The sequence below is a fragment of the Gossypium raimondii genome, chromosome 13 (genome assembly GCF_025698545.1).
Source record: "Gossypium raimondii isolate GPD5lz chromosome 13, ASM2569854v1, whole genome shotgun sequence".
Lineage (NCBI taxonomy): Eukaryota > Viridiplantae > Streptophyta > Magnoliopsida > Malvales > Malvaceae > Gossypium > Gossypium raimondii.
In genome coordinates, this window is record NC_068577.1 from 9,290,503 (window position 1) to 9,306,730 (window position 16,228).

Sequence of the window (16,228 nt, forward strand, 5' to 3'; positions counted from 1 at the left end):
ACTAATAAGTATTTTCAACATTATTTTATCAATTTTTTAATTTTCAAAATGTCACCCAATTTTAGTGAATCTAATAGAAGAATTTTAATAATAGTAATAATTAGAACTAAATTTTTAAGTTTGAAAAGTAAAAACACTATATAAATTCTTGAAAATAAAATTAGGAAACTAAATTTTAAAGGTATAAAGTGTATAAAATATTAAATTTTTAATAATTCACCCAAGTGTGAAAACAACCATCCCAGTATGTAAAAGAAAAGACAGTTCTAGATTCTATATTCTTTGCTATAATTCCGATGGAAAGAGATGATTGTATTTGGCGTATTGCATTTTAAGTTGATAATTGAAGCAACAACGTGAAAAGGAATTTGGCCAAAGTCCACCTGGGTTGAAAGCTAAATATAGGAGACCTCAAATTTGCAATCGGCATTTTAAACTACAAGCATCAATGAACAAGCATGTAATGAAGTTTTAACCCTCAACAATGAAAAGCTTAAAACGAGACCAAAAGTCGGGAGAAAATTATCAGCCTTGTATCCCCATTTTCCAGGACATGGAAAAGTTCTCTCCAACAGGTAATTTCAAACCTGTAATATTTACCATCAAGGATTTGCTATTTTCTTGTCCATCTTCAAGATCTCGCAGGTGCTTTTGTTTCATTGAGCTCAATTCTACGTTGCAAGCATCAGGGGCTACGGAACTTCCATTAATTTCAAGAGCAGATATCGTTTCTCTTCCACCAACCCCCAACACAGTTACCTTCTCAATTATCCAACCCTTGTCTAAAGCAAACTTGCCCTCCTCAACTTCAGACCAAACCTTCACAATTCCCTGGTCCAGGGTTGCATATAACTCCACATAAGTTGAATACCCGTTTCCAAGTTTCATTTCTGGAAGTTCGTCATTGTCGAGATAGAGGCTTCCTTTGGCTTCTCCTTTGCTTGCACCAGCAGGGAAACTCACTATGAGAGTGAAGGGTGTCATTCTGGCTTCCTTGGAGATCATTCCACCCTGTTGCATTGGTAGTATGGTATTCTGATATAAATGCACATTAACCACGTGCAAGGGCGCATCGAGGGTAAAGTACTGTCCCTTTGACACAACGGTTTGAGTCATATCAAATACATTGTACCAAGAGCCTGGGGGGAAAAGTGCTTTAACCTTTGTTTCCCCCTGCTCAAGGACTGGAGACACCATGAGACTACTTCCTAGTAAGAACTGGGTGCTCAGCCCATGACATTCTTTGAAAGCAGGAAATGAGAAGAAAAGTGGCCTAGCTATTGGTGCTCCACTTATATGAGCAAAATAGGTCAGAGTGTAGAGGTAAGGAAGAAGCTTATACCGCATACCTAGAGCATTTTGAGCAGATTTGGTTACACTCTCCCATTGATACAGCTCCTGTCTAGGAGAGTAGTAATTTGCATGATCCCTAGAGAAAGGGTAGAAAGCACCGACTTCGATCCAACGGTTACACAATTCTTCTGTTGGAGCAGGATAGAAGCCACATATATCTGCACCAACCATTGGAACCCCAAATATACCAAAGTTCAGCACTGTACTTATTGAATACTTCAAGTCTTCCCAAGTACCCTTATTATCACCGGTCCAATGAGCAGCATACTTTCCTGAACCAACATAAGTAGAGCGAGACAGTATAAATGGTCGTTTTCCCTCGAGTCCTTGGAGTGCCTTGTGAGTTGCTATAGCTTGAGAGAAGCCGTAAAGACTATGAGCATCATACTCTAAAACACCATTGTAGTGAACTGCACTAGTCGCAATAGTTTTGAACCCTATTGGTACCTGTAACCCTGAAGCATTTATATTATATGGTGGATCATCCCATCTTGTCTTAGTTATGTTCTTGCAGTCCAAGCAACATTCCCAACCAGGTCCTGTCCCACTTGGACACTGCTTGCCTTCTGGAATTGTGCACTTCCCGCTACAGAAATTTGAAGCTTCATTCATGTCAATCCAGAGGCCATCAACAGGGACAAGTTCATGAAAACGTTGAATTTCATCACCCCACCATGCCACAGTTTTAGGGTTGAGGAAGTCTGGGAAATTAACAGCCCCAGGCCACACTTGGGCTAAGTAGGGCTCCCCCTCATACTTGATAAATACATCATTGGCAATTGCTCTTTGGTATACACCATAACTGGAATTAACACCAATCCCAGGATCAATAAGGACGATATATTTCATGCCTATGCTATGTATTTTTTCAAGGAATGCAAGAAGCTTTGGACGAGGGTAATTGATGGGGTTGAGAGTGAAATCCTTATGGCCGTCCATATGATCATCATCATTCCAGATTACATCCAGTGGGATCTTGGCCTTCTTGTAGTTCTCAACAACATCTTCAACTACAGAGAGGTTATGATAGCCCCATCGACATTGGTGAAACCCTGTACGTCAAATTTTAAAGAACAGAAATAGCATTCAGTACAGCAGGAGAAGAAAATACTTGAGTTAGCCAGATTATTTAAATCAAATAGTGCAAACTTCAATGAAGGCAAGAAAAGCAACTGTATTATGTTCTCTCTTCTTTTTAAATTAGCCCAACAATTGTAAAAACTCTAGCCTCAAGGTCACATTAAAGTCTTACTGCTTATTTCTCAATTAGTCGTTAGAAAACTATTATACTTGGTGCTTCTGCAGTGGGGAAAGGCGCAGAGGTACTAGTTTTTAACTTTTATCATGCATAAATCTACCAACACAAAAGGTGCCATAACATCAAGGGAAGCAAAAATAGTTTACTTTAGATACCCTCAGCCACAGGGTAAGGATTCTAGATAGAGCTTTGGACCAAACGTAATAAGTGCCCGATCAAGGTAGGGCAGGCTTACTAACTAATTATCACAGCATTGTGGTAATGATGTGAGAGTGGTCATCCCATTTCTATCTCAAGTAGGTAAGACGATAGTGCTCTTATGGGAATTCCACAAGTTGCCTTTTACTTAATGGGTTAGCACTAACAGGTCAAAAGAATATATTACTAAAACTTGGGTGTCGGATCAGATATATGTTAACCTTTTTAAAAACTTCTTTTACGTATTTAGAGAGTCTTCAAATACTCCTACCCTGTGCTCATGCTCATCTAACAGTAAAAGGGAAATCACTAGGACAATAATCAACATGATCGTTGATGTTATCTCATTCTCCTATAAAGACCTAAATTGCCAAACGTCAATTTATCATTGAAAAGGTTGCTTCCGGAGAATTAGCACAGCAACACATAGATAGATGGGGACTTGAAATGAGACAATAAAGTGAATACATATATGGGTCCGACCAATCCACCAACCTATATTAAAATGAGAACACTTTATTTCCACCTTAATACATTAGACAAATGGCAGATATAATCATGAACCGAGATGAATAAGAGATCACATTAGCTGGCTAAATCTTCCAAGGCACAAATTTGCCTAAAATCTTATTCATCACACCAAGGTTTCCTATATATTAATCATAATCATACCCCCATAAATGGCCTATTATATATTACCCAAAAAAAGGCAGAATATGGTTTATTAATCTAACCTTTTAACTTCAAACAGAAGAATGAAGAATATAGTGTTATCAGAATGAAAGGGCATAGTACCTAGAGACCAGTAAGGCATGGGAGCAGGCCTGCCGATAAATGAGGTGTATTGATCAACAACGTCGAGGGGAGTGGGTCCTACAAAGAAGTAAAAGTCGAAAACACCACCAATAAGCTTATAAGTCAGTGAATTTCCTCTGTAAAACACATCCATGCCATTGCTGTTCAACAAGAGAACAGCATGCGCATATGGCTTATCACCCACATTCCTCAACTCCATATAAACAGGGTGGGACCCATACAAATCAGTGTTGAGATTAATGGCTGACACATCGGTTGTGTACAATGTATAAGGGTCATTTGGATACAGCTTGATTCCATGAGGTTGTGTGTTCTCTCCAAGTCCATACAGTGAAGCGTCTTCAGGCAACTGAGTGGAAATCTCCAAGTACTGGTCTTTGAACACCATTTCTCCGAATGAGTCTCCTCCACCTGAGCTGGAATTAAAAAGGGTCTGCCCATTGGATCTCCTTGTTACCGCAAAGCTAAAAGGGTCAACTGTGTGGAGGAATATCAGCTCAGACCCTGCAATCTCTAACACACTTATAGGCTTCTTTCTCGATCTCCCAATAGCTTGTTTCGGTTTAGGTGGTTGGTCTCTTGGCAAAAGATTGTATGGAACTTCCCATCTCTGCTTCTCTGCGTCTGTTATGTGCACCCTCAAACGATTTTCACTCTCATGTCTGCAAAATAAAAAAGAAGAAAAAAACAGTAGGTATTACGGTGAGCTACATTAAGAGCAAATGTACATCCAAAACATTAACAGTTGCGTGACTTTATGGTGGATGATTAACTCACTTGACATAGAGTTGCAAGAGAGGAATATCAGGACCATAAAAGTTGTTCTTTTGGTTAACCTGAAGGTGACCCAAGAAGCCACCGTCAGAGGTGTCTTCAATGGAGATCAAACGGTAGCCTTTGCCAATCCTAGTGGGAGCAGCGGATGAGGAAGATGATGAATATCCTCCGGAGAAACATGATATTAAAACGAGAAGAAGACGGAAGGAGCTCAAAGTCAAAGAAAGTAATGAAATGGTGAAGGACATTGCTTAGAGGGGAGAGGAGAGAGTAAGAAATAAAGCAAATGATAAGGGGATTAAAAAGGACTACTTAAGACTGAAGATGATGATGAGAGAAGGAAGTGATTGGATGCATGACATTGACAGCATGAGTGGGGTGGTCTTAGACACGTGATGAACAATATCATGGGGTGTGACTGTGAGCTTGAGTACAGAGGTTCTTGCTTATTCGATCTAAAAAGAGTGGTCCCACTGCTAACATAGGCTTTTGATTTTGGTAGTAAGTTTGATATTTTTTATGGATAATAAATAATAATTCTTTTGTTAAGGATACTTAGGCGACGTTGAATAGTAGACCTTAAACCATCATTCTCGGGGATGCTTCGACAGCAGCTTATAATTTTCTCCCTTCTACTGCTAAACTGAATAAAACAAAGAGTAATGCATATCCACTTGTAAGTTCTCCTGTTTTCACTGGAGACTACCTAGGAAATATGAATAGAAATCCTCCGCCTCCTAAACAAAATGGCGCCACATGTTCTTTATTTTTTCCATTTTAATTGTAATTCATGTTTTAAGTTTAAATATAATGATTTAGGTTAGTTTTTAACTTATTATAAATGTTTTTGTTTTTGTTTTTATTTTTATTTTTATTTTTATATTTCTATTAATTTTACCTATTCTATAAATAAAAATTTACAATGACTTAGTTAATTTTATATTTTATAACTGTTTTATTTTTATATTATATTAATTTTAATATTTCTCCAATTAACATATAGTTTTAAAATTTTAGTTACAATTTTATTCAAGATTTAAAAAAAAAAACACTTATTTTATAAAAAATGAGTTACAACTAAAAGAAAAACGTGGCATATCTTAATTAGGGAGCTAGTTGTTTAGTTGAAACTCATATTTTTATAAAATAGAAGTCTTTTTTTAAAAATTTGGATAAAATTGTTGTTAAATTTTCAAACTATATTATTAATTTGAGAAAGATGGAAATTAATATAATATAAATATAAAACAATTATAAAAATAAAAATTAACCCAAGTCATCATATATATTTTAATTTAAAGAATAAAAATGAATATAATCGAAGATTGGACTAGTTTAATAAGTTGAATTTTGACAAGTTAATTATTATTATTTTCATTAATTTAGTTCTCTATTGAAAAAAAATACTGAAATCGAAAATTTGATTTAGGGAAAAATGAGTTTCATTGGTTTGAATTTGCTTTAAATCTAACTTTTTAATTACATAAAACTTATAAAAGTAAATTGATTGGTTTAACATTTCAGATTTAATTTAAGAATCAATTTATCAAAGCTCAACTTACTAAAGTAATAGGAGGTAACTTTTTACTATTTTATATTTTTCATGAATTAAATATTTATGATGAATTAACTTAATTTCTTCTTTTCTTAATTTATTTTTAGTATTTTTATTTTCTGTTAATTTTAAGCCTTTTACCATTAATATATAATTTGAAAAATGAGTTATAATTTTTTATTAAAATAGTTCACAAATTTAATTTAACAAAAGAAAAGCGTTTATTTTATAAAAAACAAGAGTTATAACTCCTTGTTTTTTCAAATTCAGTATTTTTCTTTCTCAGAAAATTAACTTAATGAAAAAAAGTCAACTTGTCAAAACTCAAAGTAGCTCTATAATATAAATTAGAAAAATATGATAACTTTGATTAATTAATTAATTAATTATTATATTATATTAATTTTAATGGATTAATATTTTGTTCACTATTAGTGAAGTTTTTTAACTCCATAAACGAAGAAATGAGTTTAGTACATGACATTGTCTGTTTTAATTTTTTTAAAACTTTTAATATTCTTTTGAAACACATTAATATGTATCAAAAATATGTATCACCTAAAATTCACTTGCTGTGGAGTAGCAAGAGGAAGAATTGTCCCAGGTTGCAACACCTCTGATTCACCAAAATATGCATCAAAAATTGTGTTTGCACTCCCATATGACGGAGCAACATTATCAGGATAATGATTGCAGCATTCCCATCCAAATACGGAAAAATATCTTAAAAAAATTCACATCGCGGGACATAAAGAACTTCTTAGAATCTAGATCATATAAATACCAAACTTTTTTGCCAAAAGGGTAGCCAACAAAAACACATTCGATTTCGACTAGCAAACTTATTATCCTTAGAACGTTGATTATGAACAAAACATAAGCAACCAAACACACGAAAATCAACAAACAAAAGAGGGCTACCAAACAACATTTCATAAGGTGTTTTTATTGTGAAGGAGTTTGATTAATGAGATGAGAAGCAGACAACACACGCTCTTAAAAAAAGTTATAGGTAGATTTACCTGGAAACGCAAAGTACAAACTACATTTAAAATATGTTGAGGAGTATCAACACAAAATGTTTGAAAAATAATGTCATTTGCAAGAAAATAATCTTGGTTTTGTCATTTGCAAGAAAATAATCTTGGTTTCGTCTCATTATCACTTCTAATACACTTTATTTGTTGAGAAAATTGATGATCAATCATAGCAATGAATGACATGAAAACTTTGAAAACCTTATTTTTATTAACCAATATATATACCCAAACAGCACGAGAGAAATCATTAACCAATGTCAAAAAATGATGAGATCCATCAGATGAAGCAGTGTCATAAAACCCCCATAAATCACAATGAACTAACTAAAAAATACAAATGACTTTTCTTTCACTAATTGGAACGTTATTTCTAGTCTGCTTAGCACGATGACAAATTTCACATGATTTATTCAGATGATTTCTAGAGTTACTAACATAAGGAAGTAATTTTGCTACTTTCTCGGAAGGGTGACATAATCTTTTATGTCAAAGTTCCAAAGAGGATAAAGCTTCAACCAAGATCACTTTGACCGTCAAAACTTGCCGAAAGTAGTAAAATCCATCTTGTTTCTCACCCACTCCAATCAGCTGTAACACCCCTTACCCAAGACCGTTGCCGGAGTCGAGCATGAGGCGTTACTTGACTTAACTTAAAAGTTCGGGGCATAAAAATTTACTTTTAAAAGTTATTTCACTATTCATAATAAGGTTGTCCACCTGCGCAGCGGTTACTAAATTAATTATAAATCGAGATACGAAACTCGAAATTTAGATCCGTAAATTTTCCCTGAAACTAGACTTATATATCTTTTTACCATAAAGTTTTCAGAATTTTTGGTGTAGCCAATTAGTACATTTTATTAGTTAAAGTCTCCCCTATTTCACTGATCGACTGTCCTGACCTCTCGTCACTAAAATTCAATTATCTCATTGTATAGACTTCATATAGTGTTATAAATTGTTTCTACAGAAAATAGACCCAATAAGGAATCTAGAAATATAAATTACAACTCATAACTATTTTTGTACAAGTTTTAATGATTTTCCAAAGTCAGAATAGGGGATTCTGAAAACCACTTTGACCTTGTCTAACTAAAATGAAAATATATTAGAATACATAATTCCTTTGTCTACACCGTTATTTTTCTATGAAAATAGACTCAATAATATTTAATTATATATCGTATCCACCCTCTAATTCATTTTCTACTATCCTTGGTGATTTTTCAAAATCACGTCACTCTCTTGTCTCAAAACCGATTTACTACCAATTTTACTTTTCATGATTTCTATGCATAATTTAGCACCTAGACATTTATAACAGCAAACACCTTCATACTTAGCCATTTTAATAACTATTCATCATCAAATATTTACATATCATCTTTTGGTCATATCTTAAGAATATACAATCGAAATGACCAAGTCCCTATACATGCCATAGCTCAAAACATTTATCGTCTTAAAATACCGAGTTGTGGTGGTTGATAGTGTGAACGCTCTCCGACGTCTTCAAGATCCCGACTATGCTTGATAATACTATATGAAAGAAAAAGAAATAAAAGAAGTAAGCATAAAGCTTAGTAAGTTTACAAGTAAATAAATAACAACATTTAACACAAATAATGATATGCAAGTATCATGTTCTTAAGTTTCCTCTTTACTTACTCTCATTTACTTGTTTATTTACTTACCTATTTAGATAGCTTAAGATTACAACTTACTCTTCTCTTGCTGAAATATTGGTTCTCACTGGTATCATAACATATTATTAACTCTTATAACTCACCTGAAGTTGCTAATTATACTTTTACTTGAACTTCCATAGAACATAATCTATTTTCTAGCCCGTTGAGCCACATTGGAATAATAAGGATACTTGGGTCTCATATCTGATAATAACATGCCAAAGCTATGTCCCAGACATGGTCTTACATGGGATGTTTCCTGTACTGCCAATGCCATATCCCAGATATGGTCTTACATGGGAGTTCTCATATTGGTGCCCATGCCATGTCTCAGACATGGTCTTACGGGGGACCTCTCATCTCGGTGCCAACGCCATGTCCCAGACATGGTCTTACATGGGACCTCTTATCTCGGTGTCAATGCCATGTCCTAGACATGGTCTTACATGGGACCTCTTATCTCGGTGCCAACGCCATGTCCCAGACATGGTCTTACATGGGATCTCTTTACCCAAATGTCATGACATTTGTATCCAATACACTCCTAATGTTTCAACGAGGCTTTTTAACATTGATTCTCTGTCATCTCATACTTGAGTCAACATTAAATAAATTCATGAAATAAATATATAATTTATGGAAAATAAAAAATTAATAATAATTATTAAAATATTACATTTATTCACCGTAAACTTACCTTGGTACAAAATTTGACCAAATCTAGCAACTTAGTCCTCTATCTTTTTCTTTCCCCGGTCTAACTCTGAATTTCGTTCTTCTTGATCTATAATAGAAAATTTAGCTTATTTAATACTCACATTAATCAAAACAATCCTTAACTCGAACTTTGGAAAAATTACGATTTTGCCCTTACACTTTTGCATAATTACACTTTTTCCCCAAAGCTCGGAAATTAAACTTCATCTCTTATTCTTATGTTTTATGACATGCTGAACATTTTTACCTTCTATGACAACATCAAATTCCCACTCTAGCATGTACTTATGAACATTAGGTATTTTTACTAATTATGTCAATATACTCGTTTTCACTTAAAATCGACTAGCAAAAGTTGTTTAACATAATTTCAAGCTTCATGTTTTACCATAAAACATCAAAATAAACACATTTCACCTATGGATATTTTTCTAAATATAAATCCTAGATTAAATTATTGCTAGAATAAGCTAAATCAAGCTACCCGGATTCCAAAAACGTAAAGAACATTAAAAACGGGGCTAGAATAGACTTACAGTCGAGCTTTGAAGCTTGAAAAACCCTAGCCATGGTTTCCTCTTGTGAAATTCGGCCATGGGGTTAAATATGGACAAATATTGGCTTTTAATTTTGTTTTTAATTCATTTTAATAACTAAATAACCAAAATGCCCTTAATGAAAAACTTTGGAAACATGTCTAACCATGTCCATTTTTGTCTACCAAATTAACCAATGGTCTAATTATCATATAAGGACCTCCAATTTAAAATTTCATAACAATTGGACACCTCTAACATGTAGAACTCAACTTTTTCACTTTTTACAATTTAGTCCTTTTGACTAAATTGAGTGCCCAAATGTCAAAGTTTTTGAACGAAATTTTCACGAAATCTTTCTGTAAAATTTTAGGCCATAGAAATATAATAAAAACAAAATTTTCCTCGTCGGATTTGTGGTCCCGAAACCACTATTCCGATAACCTTAAATTTGGGTCATTACAATCAGCTCCCCCGAATGAAGGTCCTGAATAGCACATATGTTAGTAGAGAATTGGAAAAAACAATTCATATCATCATTCAACTGGAAACCGAAATTAAGTTTCAGTTTAATTCAGGAACGTAAAGAACATGTTTTAAGTGAATTTTTTTGTCAATTTAACTATTCCTTATTGGGTAGCCACCATTGTTTGGTCATTAGGGAGTCCTACGGGACATGCTACAACATATTTCACATTTTTCAAACACATAAGATCACCTGTAACATGATTTGAACACTCGTATTGGAAACATGAAAATATACACACTTTTTCATGCCCTTTTTAACTCAAATTCATGCAATTTCATAGTAATTCTTGTTGAAAAATATATAATAATTATAAAATAATTAAATTGTACTTAAATTAATTAACATTATTAACATGTTGAATTTTAATTAATTTATAATAAATTTTGATTAATTTTGATCATTTTCGACAGATTCACACAAAGGGCAAAATTTGGCTCAGCAAACACTGCTAGAAACGCAAAACCGAGAAGCGATTTTTGAAGCATTGAGGCGAATTAATTTTTCAGCCGAAGACGGTCCAAATTATGAATATTAATTCATAATGTAATTAATTTTAATTTTAATCCAATTTATTTTGGGTTAAATAATTATTATTAATTAATTATGAAAAGATGCTTAGTTGAGCTGAACCGAGAAAACCGATCCAACCAAACACTGGGCTGCCCAAAACCGTCCCACATGCTGACCCAATCAGCTTGTTTAGCTGATTATTTGGCTTGCAAAACAGCCCTTAAAGACTCCTTGAATTTGTATTCAAACCCCTCCATTTATCATGTCTTCCTAGATTTGCTCCTACCTTACAATAGCAAGTTTGAAACCTTCAAATTTGCCACATGTGTGGCCGACCATGTGGGGAGTCTATTGCTGCTGATTTTTGTTGTTTTTAGCAGCGATCTCAACCTATAAATACCCCCCTTGGCTGCTCATTTCAAACACACCTTAAAACCTCTCATCATTTCACTTCTCTCTCACTTTCTCTCTTCAAAACCCTTCATTTGTTCTTCATTTTCCTTCCCATTCCTTTGCCGATTTCACCTCTTGGAAAATATTCCTTCAACCACTGTTTGAATCAACATTCAAGTGTTCGTGGAAGCCTCGATTCAACAAGAACAAAAGGAGAAGGAGGAGCAGAGCTAGTCAAGCCTCAGAGAAACACCAGATTTGATTCTTGCTCCTTGTCATTTTAATTTTATTGTTGTTGTTATGAACATGTCTATGAATACTTGTGATGTTGATATGTTTAATTTAATTAATATGGCTTAAATTTAATTCGTGTTAGGTTGATTGCATTTTGTCCACTTGAGTTATTAAAATTATGTTTGTGTTGTTATAGGTCTTGGTAAAATGTTTGATTAAGTAAAACCATGACTAAGTTATTCTTGCATTATAATTGTAAGGTGACTAATGAATTAATTATTTAAACGTGTTGAAATTGTAATTAATTGACACAATACTTAATTTGTGCATGTTTAATCTTCTAAGGTAGTGATGGTTAAATTTATGACGGTATTAGACAATACATTAGTCTTGCATAACTTGCAAAATTATTGTGATTAAACTGTTTTAAGGTAGAAATACATTGTTACCTCACTTAATCTTTTATGTGCTTATGAATATTGATTAATTGTTTGAATTGGTATTGGAAAATGTTCAAGAGATTAGTTAATTTAATAAGTATGTATGAGCGTTAGTTAGTAAATTCTTGAGTTACCGTGAATTTATTCATAACAACATAAACATGAGTTTAGTAATTTTAAGTTAAGAAATGTAATTAATCTAACACAATTATGTCATCTAGATTAACATCATCTTTTGAAATCATGCATTGAAAATTTTATTTTTATTTTACTTAGTTAAATTTTAGTTTTTAATCACTTCCTCAAAATCAAAATATTTTCTTTATCAAAGTATTTTTAATTGCATTCATAAATAATTCTTTCCACAGTCCCTGTGGGTATGATAACTTGACATTTACTTGTCACTTTATTACTTGTTGCGATTGTGTACACTTGCACATTTCCGTCGTTCCACGTATCAATAATCCAATTATTCTTGGACTTACCATTCAACCGAGTGGAAGTTGATTGTTTATTACCGAACACCATCAAAAGAGACTGTCATTGCACAACAGTAAAACCAAGAAGTGTGACCCCCTGGTGGTGGTGGAGGAGAAGAAGAAGACTCGCCGCCAGCCATTTAGAATGATGAAAAAAATCATGTCAAAAACCTTCTCAGATGCCATGACAAGAATAGTGTAATCTCTTAAATTTTATTGATAGACCTCAAAAGTATATATATACAGTAGTAGTTGTGTAGAAATCAAATTGCTAAAAGATAATATGCTATAATAATATCCTATAATATCCCATTAGGAATCAAATTACTAAAAGATAATATCCAATAATAGTATCCTAACACACATGGCAACATTTTACCCTTACTTGTGGAGTTTTTAAACTCCACTGTCAGTGCATCGAATAAATTTTCAATTTTAATATTTCTCCTATTAGTATATAATTTGAAACTTAATTACAATTTTATCGAATAAAAAAATAAAAACACTTTTATTTTATAAAAAAATGAATTACAACTAAAAGAAAAAAAAAGACAATGCATAATTTTGAAGGGCACAGATGGAGGCAAGGTTTTGGGGTAGGTGATTTTCATTTGGGAAATATTAGGTAAGGATCTAATTTACAAGTTCTTCAAGAGATGGAGATTTTGGCAAAATTAATAAGTTTCTATATTAGATATCACCTTTAGATGAGATTTTTTTTTCATTTGATTTCTAGAATTTATAATTTTTTTTAGGGAAATCAGTTGATATACAATCACCGGAGTTTTTAAACGCTATAAGTAGGGTTAAGGGATTGACAAGTATTTAAGGGATATAGTAAAACATTTAAAAAATATTAAAAAATAAATACGTGTCAATTTTTTAAAGATACTTGTAAAAAAATAAATACTCCCATTTTTTTATATTTATATATTTTTTATTTTGTAAAAAAATTAATATTTTATGATAACATTATTCTGACATCCTTGTCTAACACGCAAACAATAAATGGCTGAAAGCCTCAACCATTTTATTTAATGCCAAAATGATTAAACCAATGACGGATGGCTTTAGGTTTTTATTTGTGTAAAAAAACTTTAAAGATCAAAGTGAAAAAAATGATATACTTTATATACTAAATGGTTCATTAAGTCTTTTATAATTTACTTTAAGTTAATTATAGTTGAATCAATGTAAAAATCCTTTATTGATTTCTCAATCATTAATTAAATCCTTCAACTCCAAAAAGAAGTGGACAAGAATTAAACGTGTTCATATGTCAGGTTTAAGTTTACATTTCTCAATCTTAGGTTGACCTAGTCCAATCCATTTTACTATTTTGAAATAATATTTTTTTATATTTATATTAATATTAATATATTTTTATAATTAAGTTTAAATAAAAACTTTTTTTTTTGTTTTTTGAAACAGTGAAACGAGTCATTTGGGCGAGTTTGAACTGATGAGCTTGGTTTAAGGCTCGGGCTAGAATTTTTTAAAATCGTGCCTTAACCATGAATGCCTCTATTGGTAATCAGTGCTTAGATATACAAAAGGCTTACACATTTCTCGGGCAAAAAGTAGTTTTATTTATATACATCAAATCAATATAAAAATCTCCGACACAAAAAAATACGAAAATGTTTAACATTTATTTCATTAACTGAAAGAATTTCCATGCAAAATCGACTTAAACCTATACAAGACATACACTTAAAACAAGTAAATGACCTATATTAGAGAAAAACCTAAAGGTCGTTGATTCTAATGTCACGGGGCAAGAACTTTAGTTTGGCAAAATGTGTAACCTTAGGTGATTTCTTTGCTTCAAATTTGCCTAAGTCAGCCTTACTCTTGAAAATGAGAATTCAAAAAGCAAATTCTCTAAGTGCCACACTCGATTATCCTTATTGTCTCAAAATTTAAGGAAAGTTAGGATTAAATTTAATGAATTGGAAAATTGTTAGGCTTCATCGAGGAAACTCAAAAATTTTAATGGTCGAATTATGATTAGTTAGATCTCGATTCTGGTTTAGTTAGATTGGAACCAGCTATCTCCCTAGTGGGAGACAAAATAATTAGCATTGATTGGCTAAAATGGACTAGGAGACTATGCAAACTTTCGCTATAAATAAATGATTGTAGAGAGGAAATAATTCTCTTGAAATTAGCTGATAATCTCTTTCTTGTCTACAACAGCTTCTTCAATTGCACCAAAAAAGAAAAGGAGGTTAGAGAAAGCTCTACATAAGGTGGTAAATGCGAGTTTTGAAGTTTGGGAAGTCGAGAATTTGATAAACTGGTAAGCCCTAAGCCTCCTTGTACTCGTGGATTAGAGGAAAGAGAAGTAAGAATTCTCGAAATATTTTTGTGGGTTTTGGGTTTTTAAGGTTTGAATACTTTCTAGTTAACAAATAAATTATTGTTACGTTTAATTGTCAGGACAAAGGAGGTTCTGGCATGGGCAAGCTAAATGGTCGAGGATAAAGGAAGCAATGTGAGTTTCTGCGCTCTGTCTTGGATGATTGATGAGATTGAGTTGTTAAATGATTTATGTTGTGACTATTCTGGGTTATTTGAGTCTGTCGTTGTGTGCAAAAATGGTGATTGAGCATACTATGAATGCATAATCTTACACAAGTATATGAGTATTTGTATGTATGATCATTGAATGTTAAGCGGATATTACATGGTGTAAAATATGTGGCGTACTTTGTGTCATGTATTAAGTACATTGATTGCACGAAATGTATGAGTATATTGTATACAAAGTACAAAGGTATTTACCTTGACGGAGTAGATGAAGATATGATTAATTGGCATATTGGAGGAATGAACAGGTCAAAATGGGGATCCAAGGGGGTTTGGGTGAAAATGTAAAATGTTATCGACTGGCTCGCTAGAGTGACATCGTGACGATGGTCTATCGACTCTATAGAGACGCAACGACGGTAAAGTCCTTCAAGCCGATACCGTGGAAACGATTATTAGGTCATTCGAGGCAACACTTCAAGTGAAATTTAATGTGTATGACCATAGCTTGGCTATAGTAACAAAAGGAGTCTACCAGGATGTTAAACATGAGTTCCTACTGTGTAAGACCATAGCTTGGCAATGGCAGCAAATGGAGTCTGCTAAGACATTAAACATGGGTTCCTACTGTGTAAAACCATAGCTCGGCTATGGCAACAAAGGGAGTCTATTAGAATGTTAAACATAGGTTCCTATTGTGTAAGACCATAACTCGACTATGGCAACAAAGAGAGTTTGTCAGGATGTTAAACATGGGTTCATACTATATAAGAACATAGCTCGGATATGGCGTCAGGTAAAGTCCATAAAATGTTGAGCTAGAAATCTAATAGGACAAGGTAAGGGAGGCCGTTGTATGACTTACTTAGAGAGCAGCATGATCGGATGAATACAACAAGTCTAAGAATGCGAGTAAATAGGATAGTCCAAGGATCTCCCAAATTACCAAGATAAGAAAAACGGGTAGGAATATCCGAGAATACAGGTAAGCCTATTAATGAGGGATCCCGCCAAACTGTCACAGAAAGAAAACTGGAATATACGACTCTTAACAATGGAGAAAGAAATAGGAAGGATAACTATGTTGAGGAATGAACTTTAAGGAGAACATAGTTAAGCTGGAAGACAACCAATGGTAGGCAATGAACTTTATATTTAAGTATGTGGGTATCG

General features: G+C 33.2%; 1 protein-coding gene across 1 annotated transcript; it reads right to left on the reverse strand.

The window, feature by feature from the left end:
- Nucleotides 1-388: 388 nt before the first annotated feature.
- LOC105783044 (alpha-xylosidase 1) lies at nt 389-4,688 on the reverse strand. Its single transcript, XM_012608222.2, has 3 exons — nt 4,403-4,688; nt 3,605-4,287; nt 389-2,405 (listed from the first exon to the last, which is right to left on the reverse strand). The coding sequence occupies exons 1-3, from the start codon at nt 4,648-4,650 to the stop codon at nt 526-528; spliced, it is 2,811 nt and encodes a 936-aa protein (XP_012463676.1). The 5' UTR covers nt 4,651-4,688; the 3' UTR covers nt 389-525.
- Between the last annotated feature and the right edge of the window lie 11,540 nt (nt 4,689-16,228).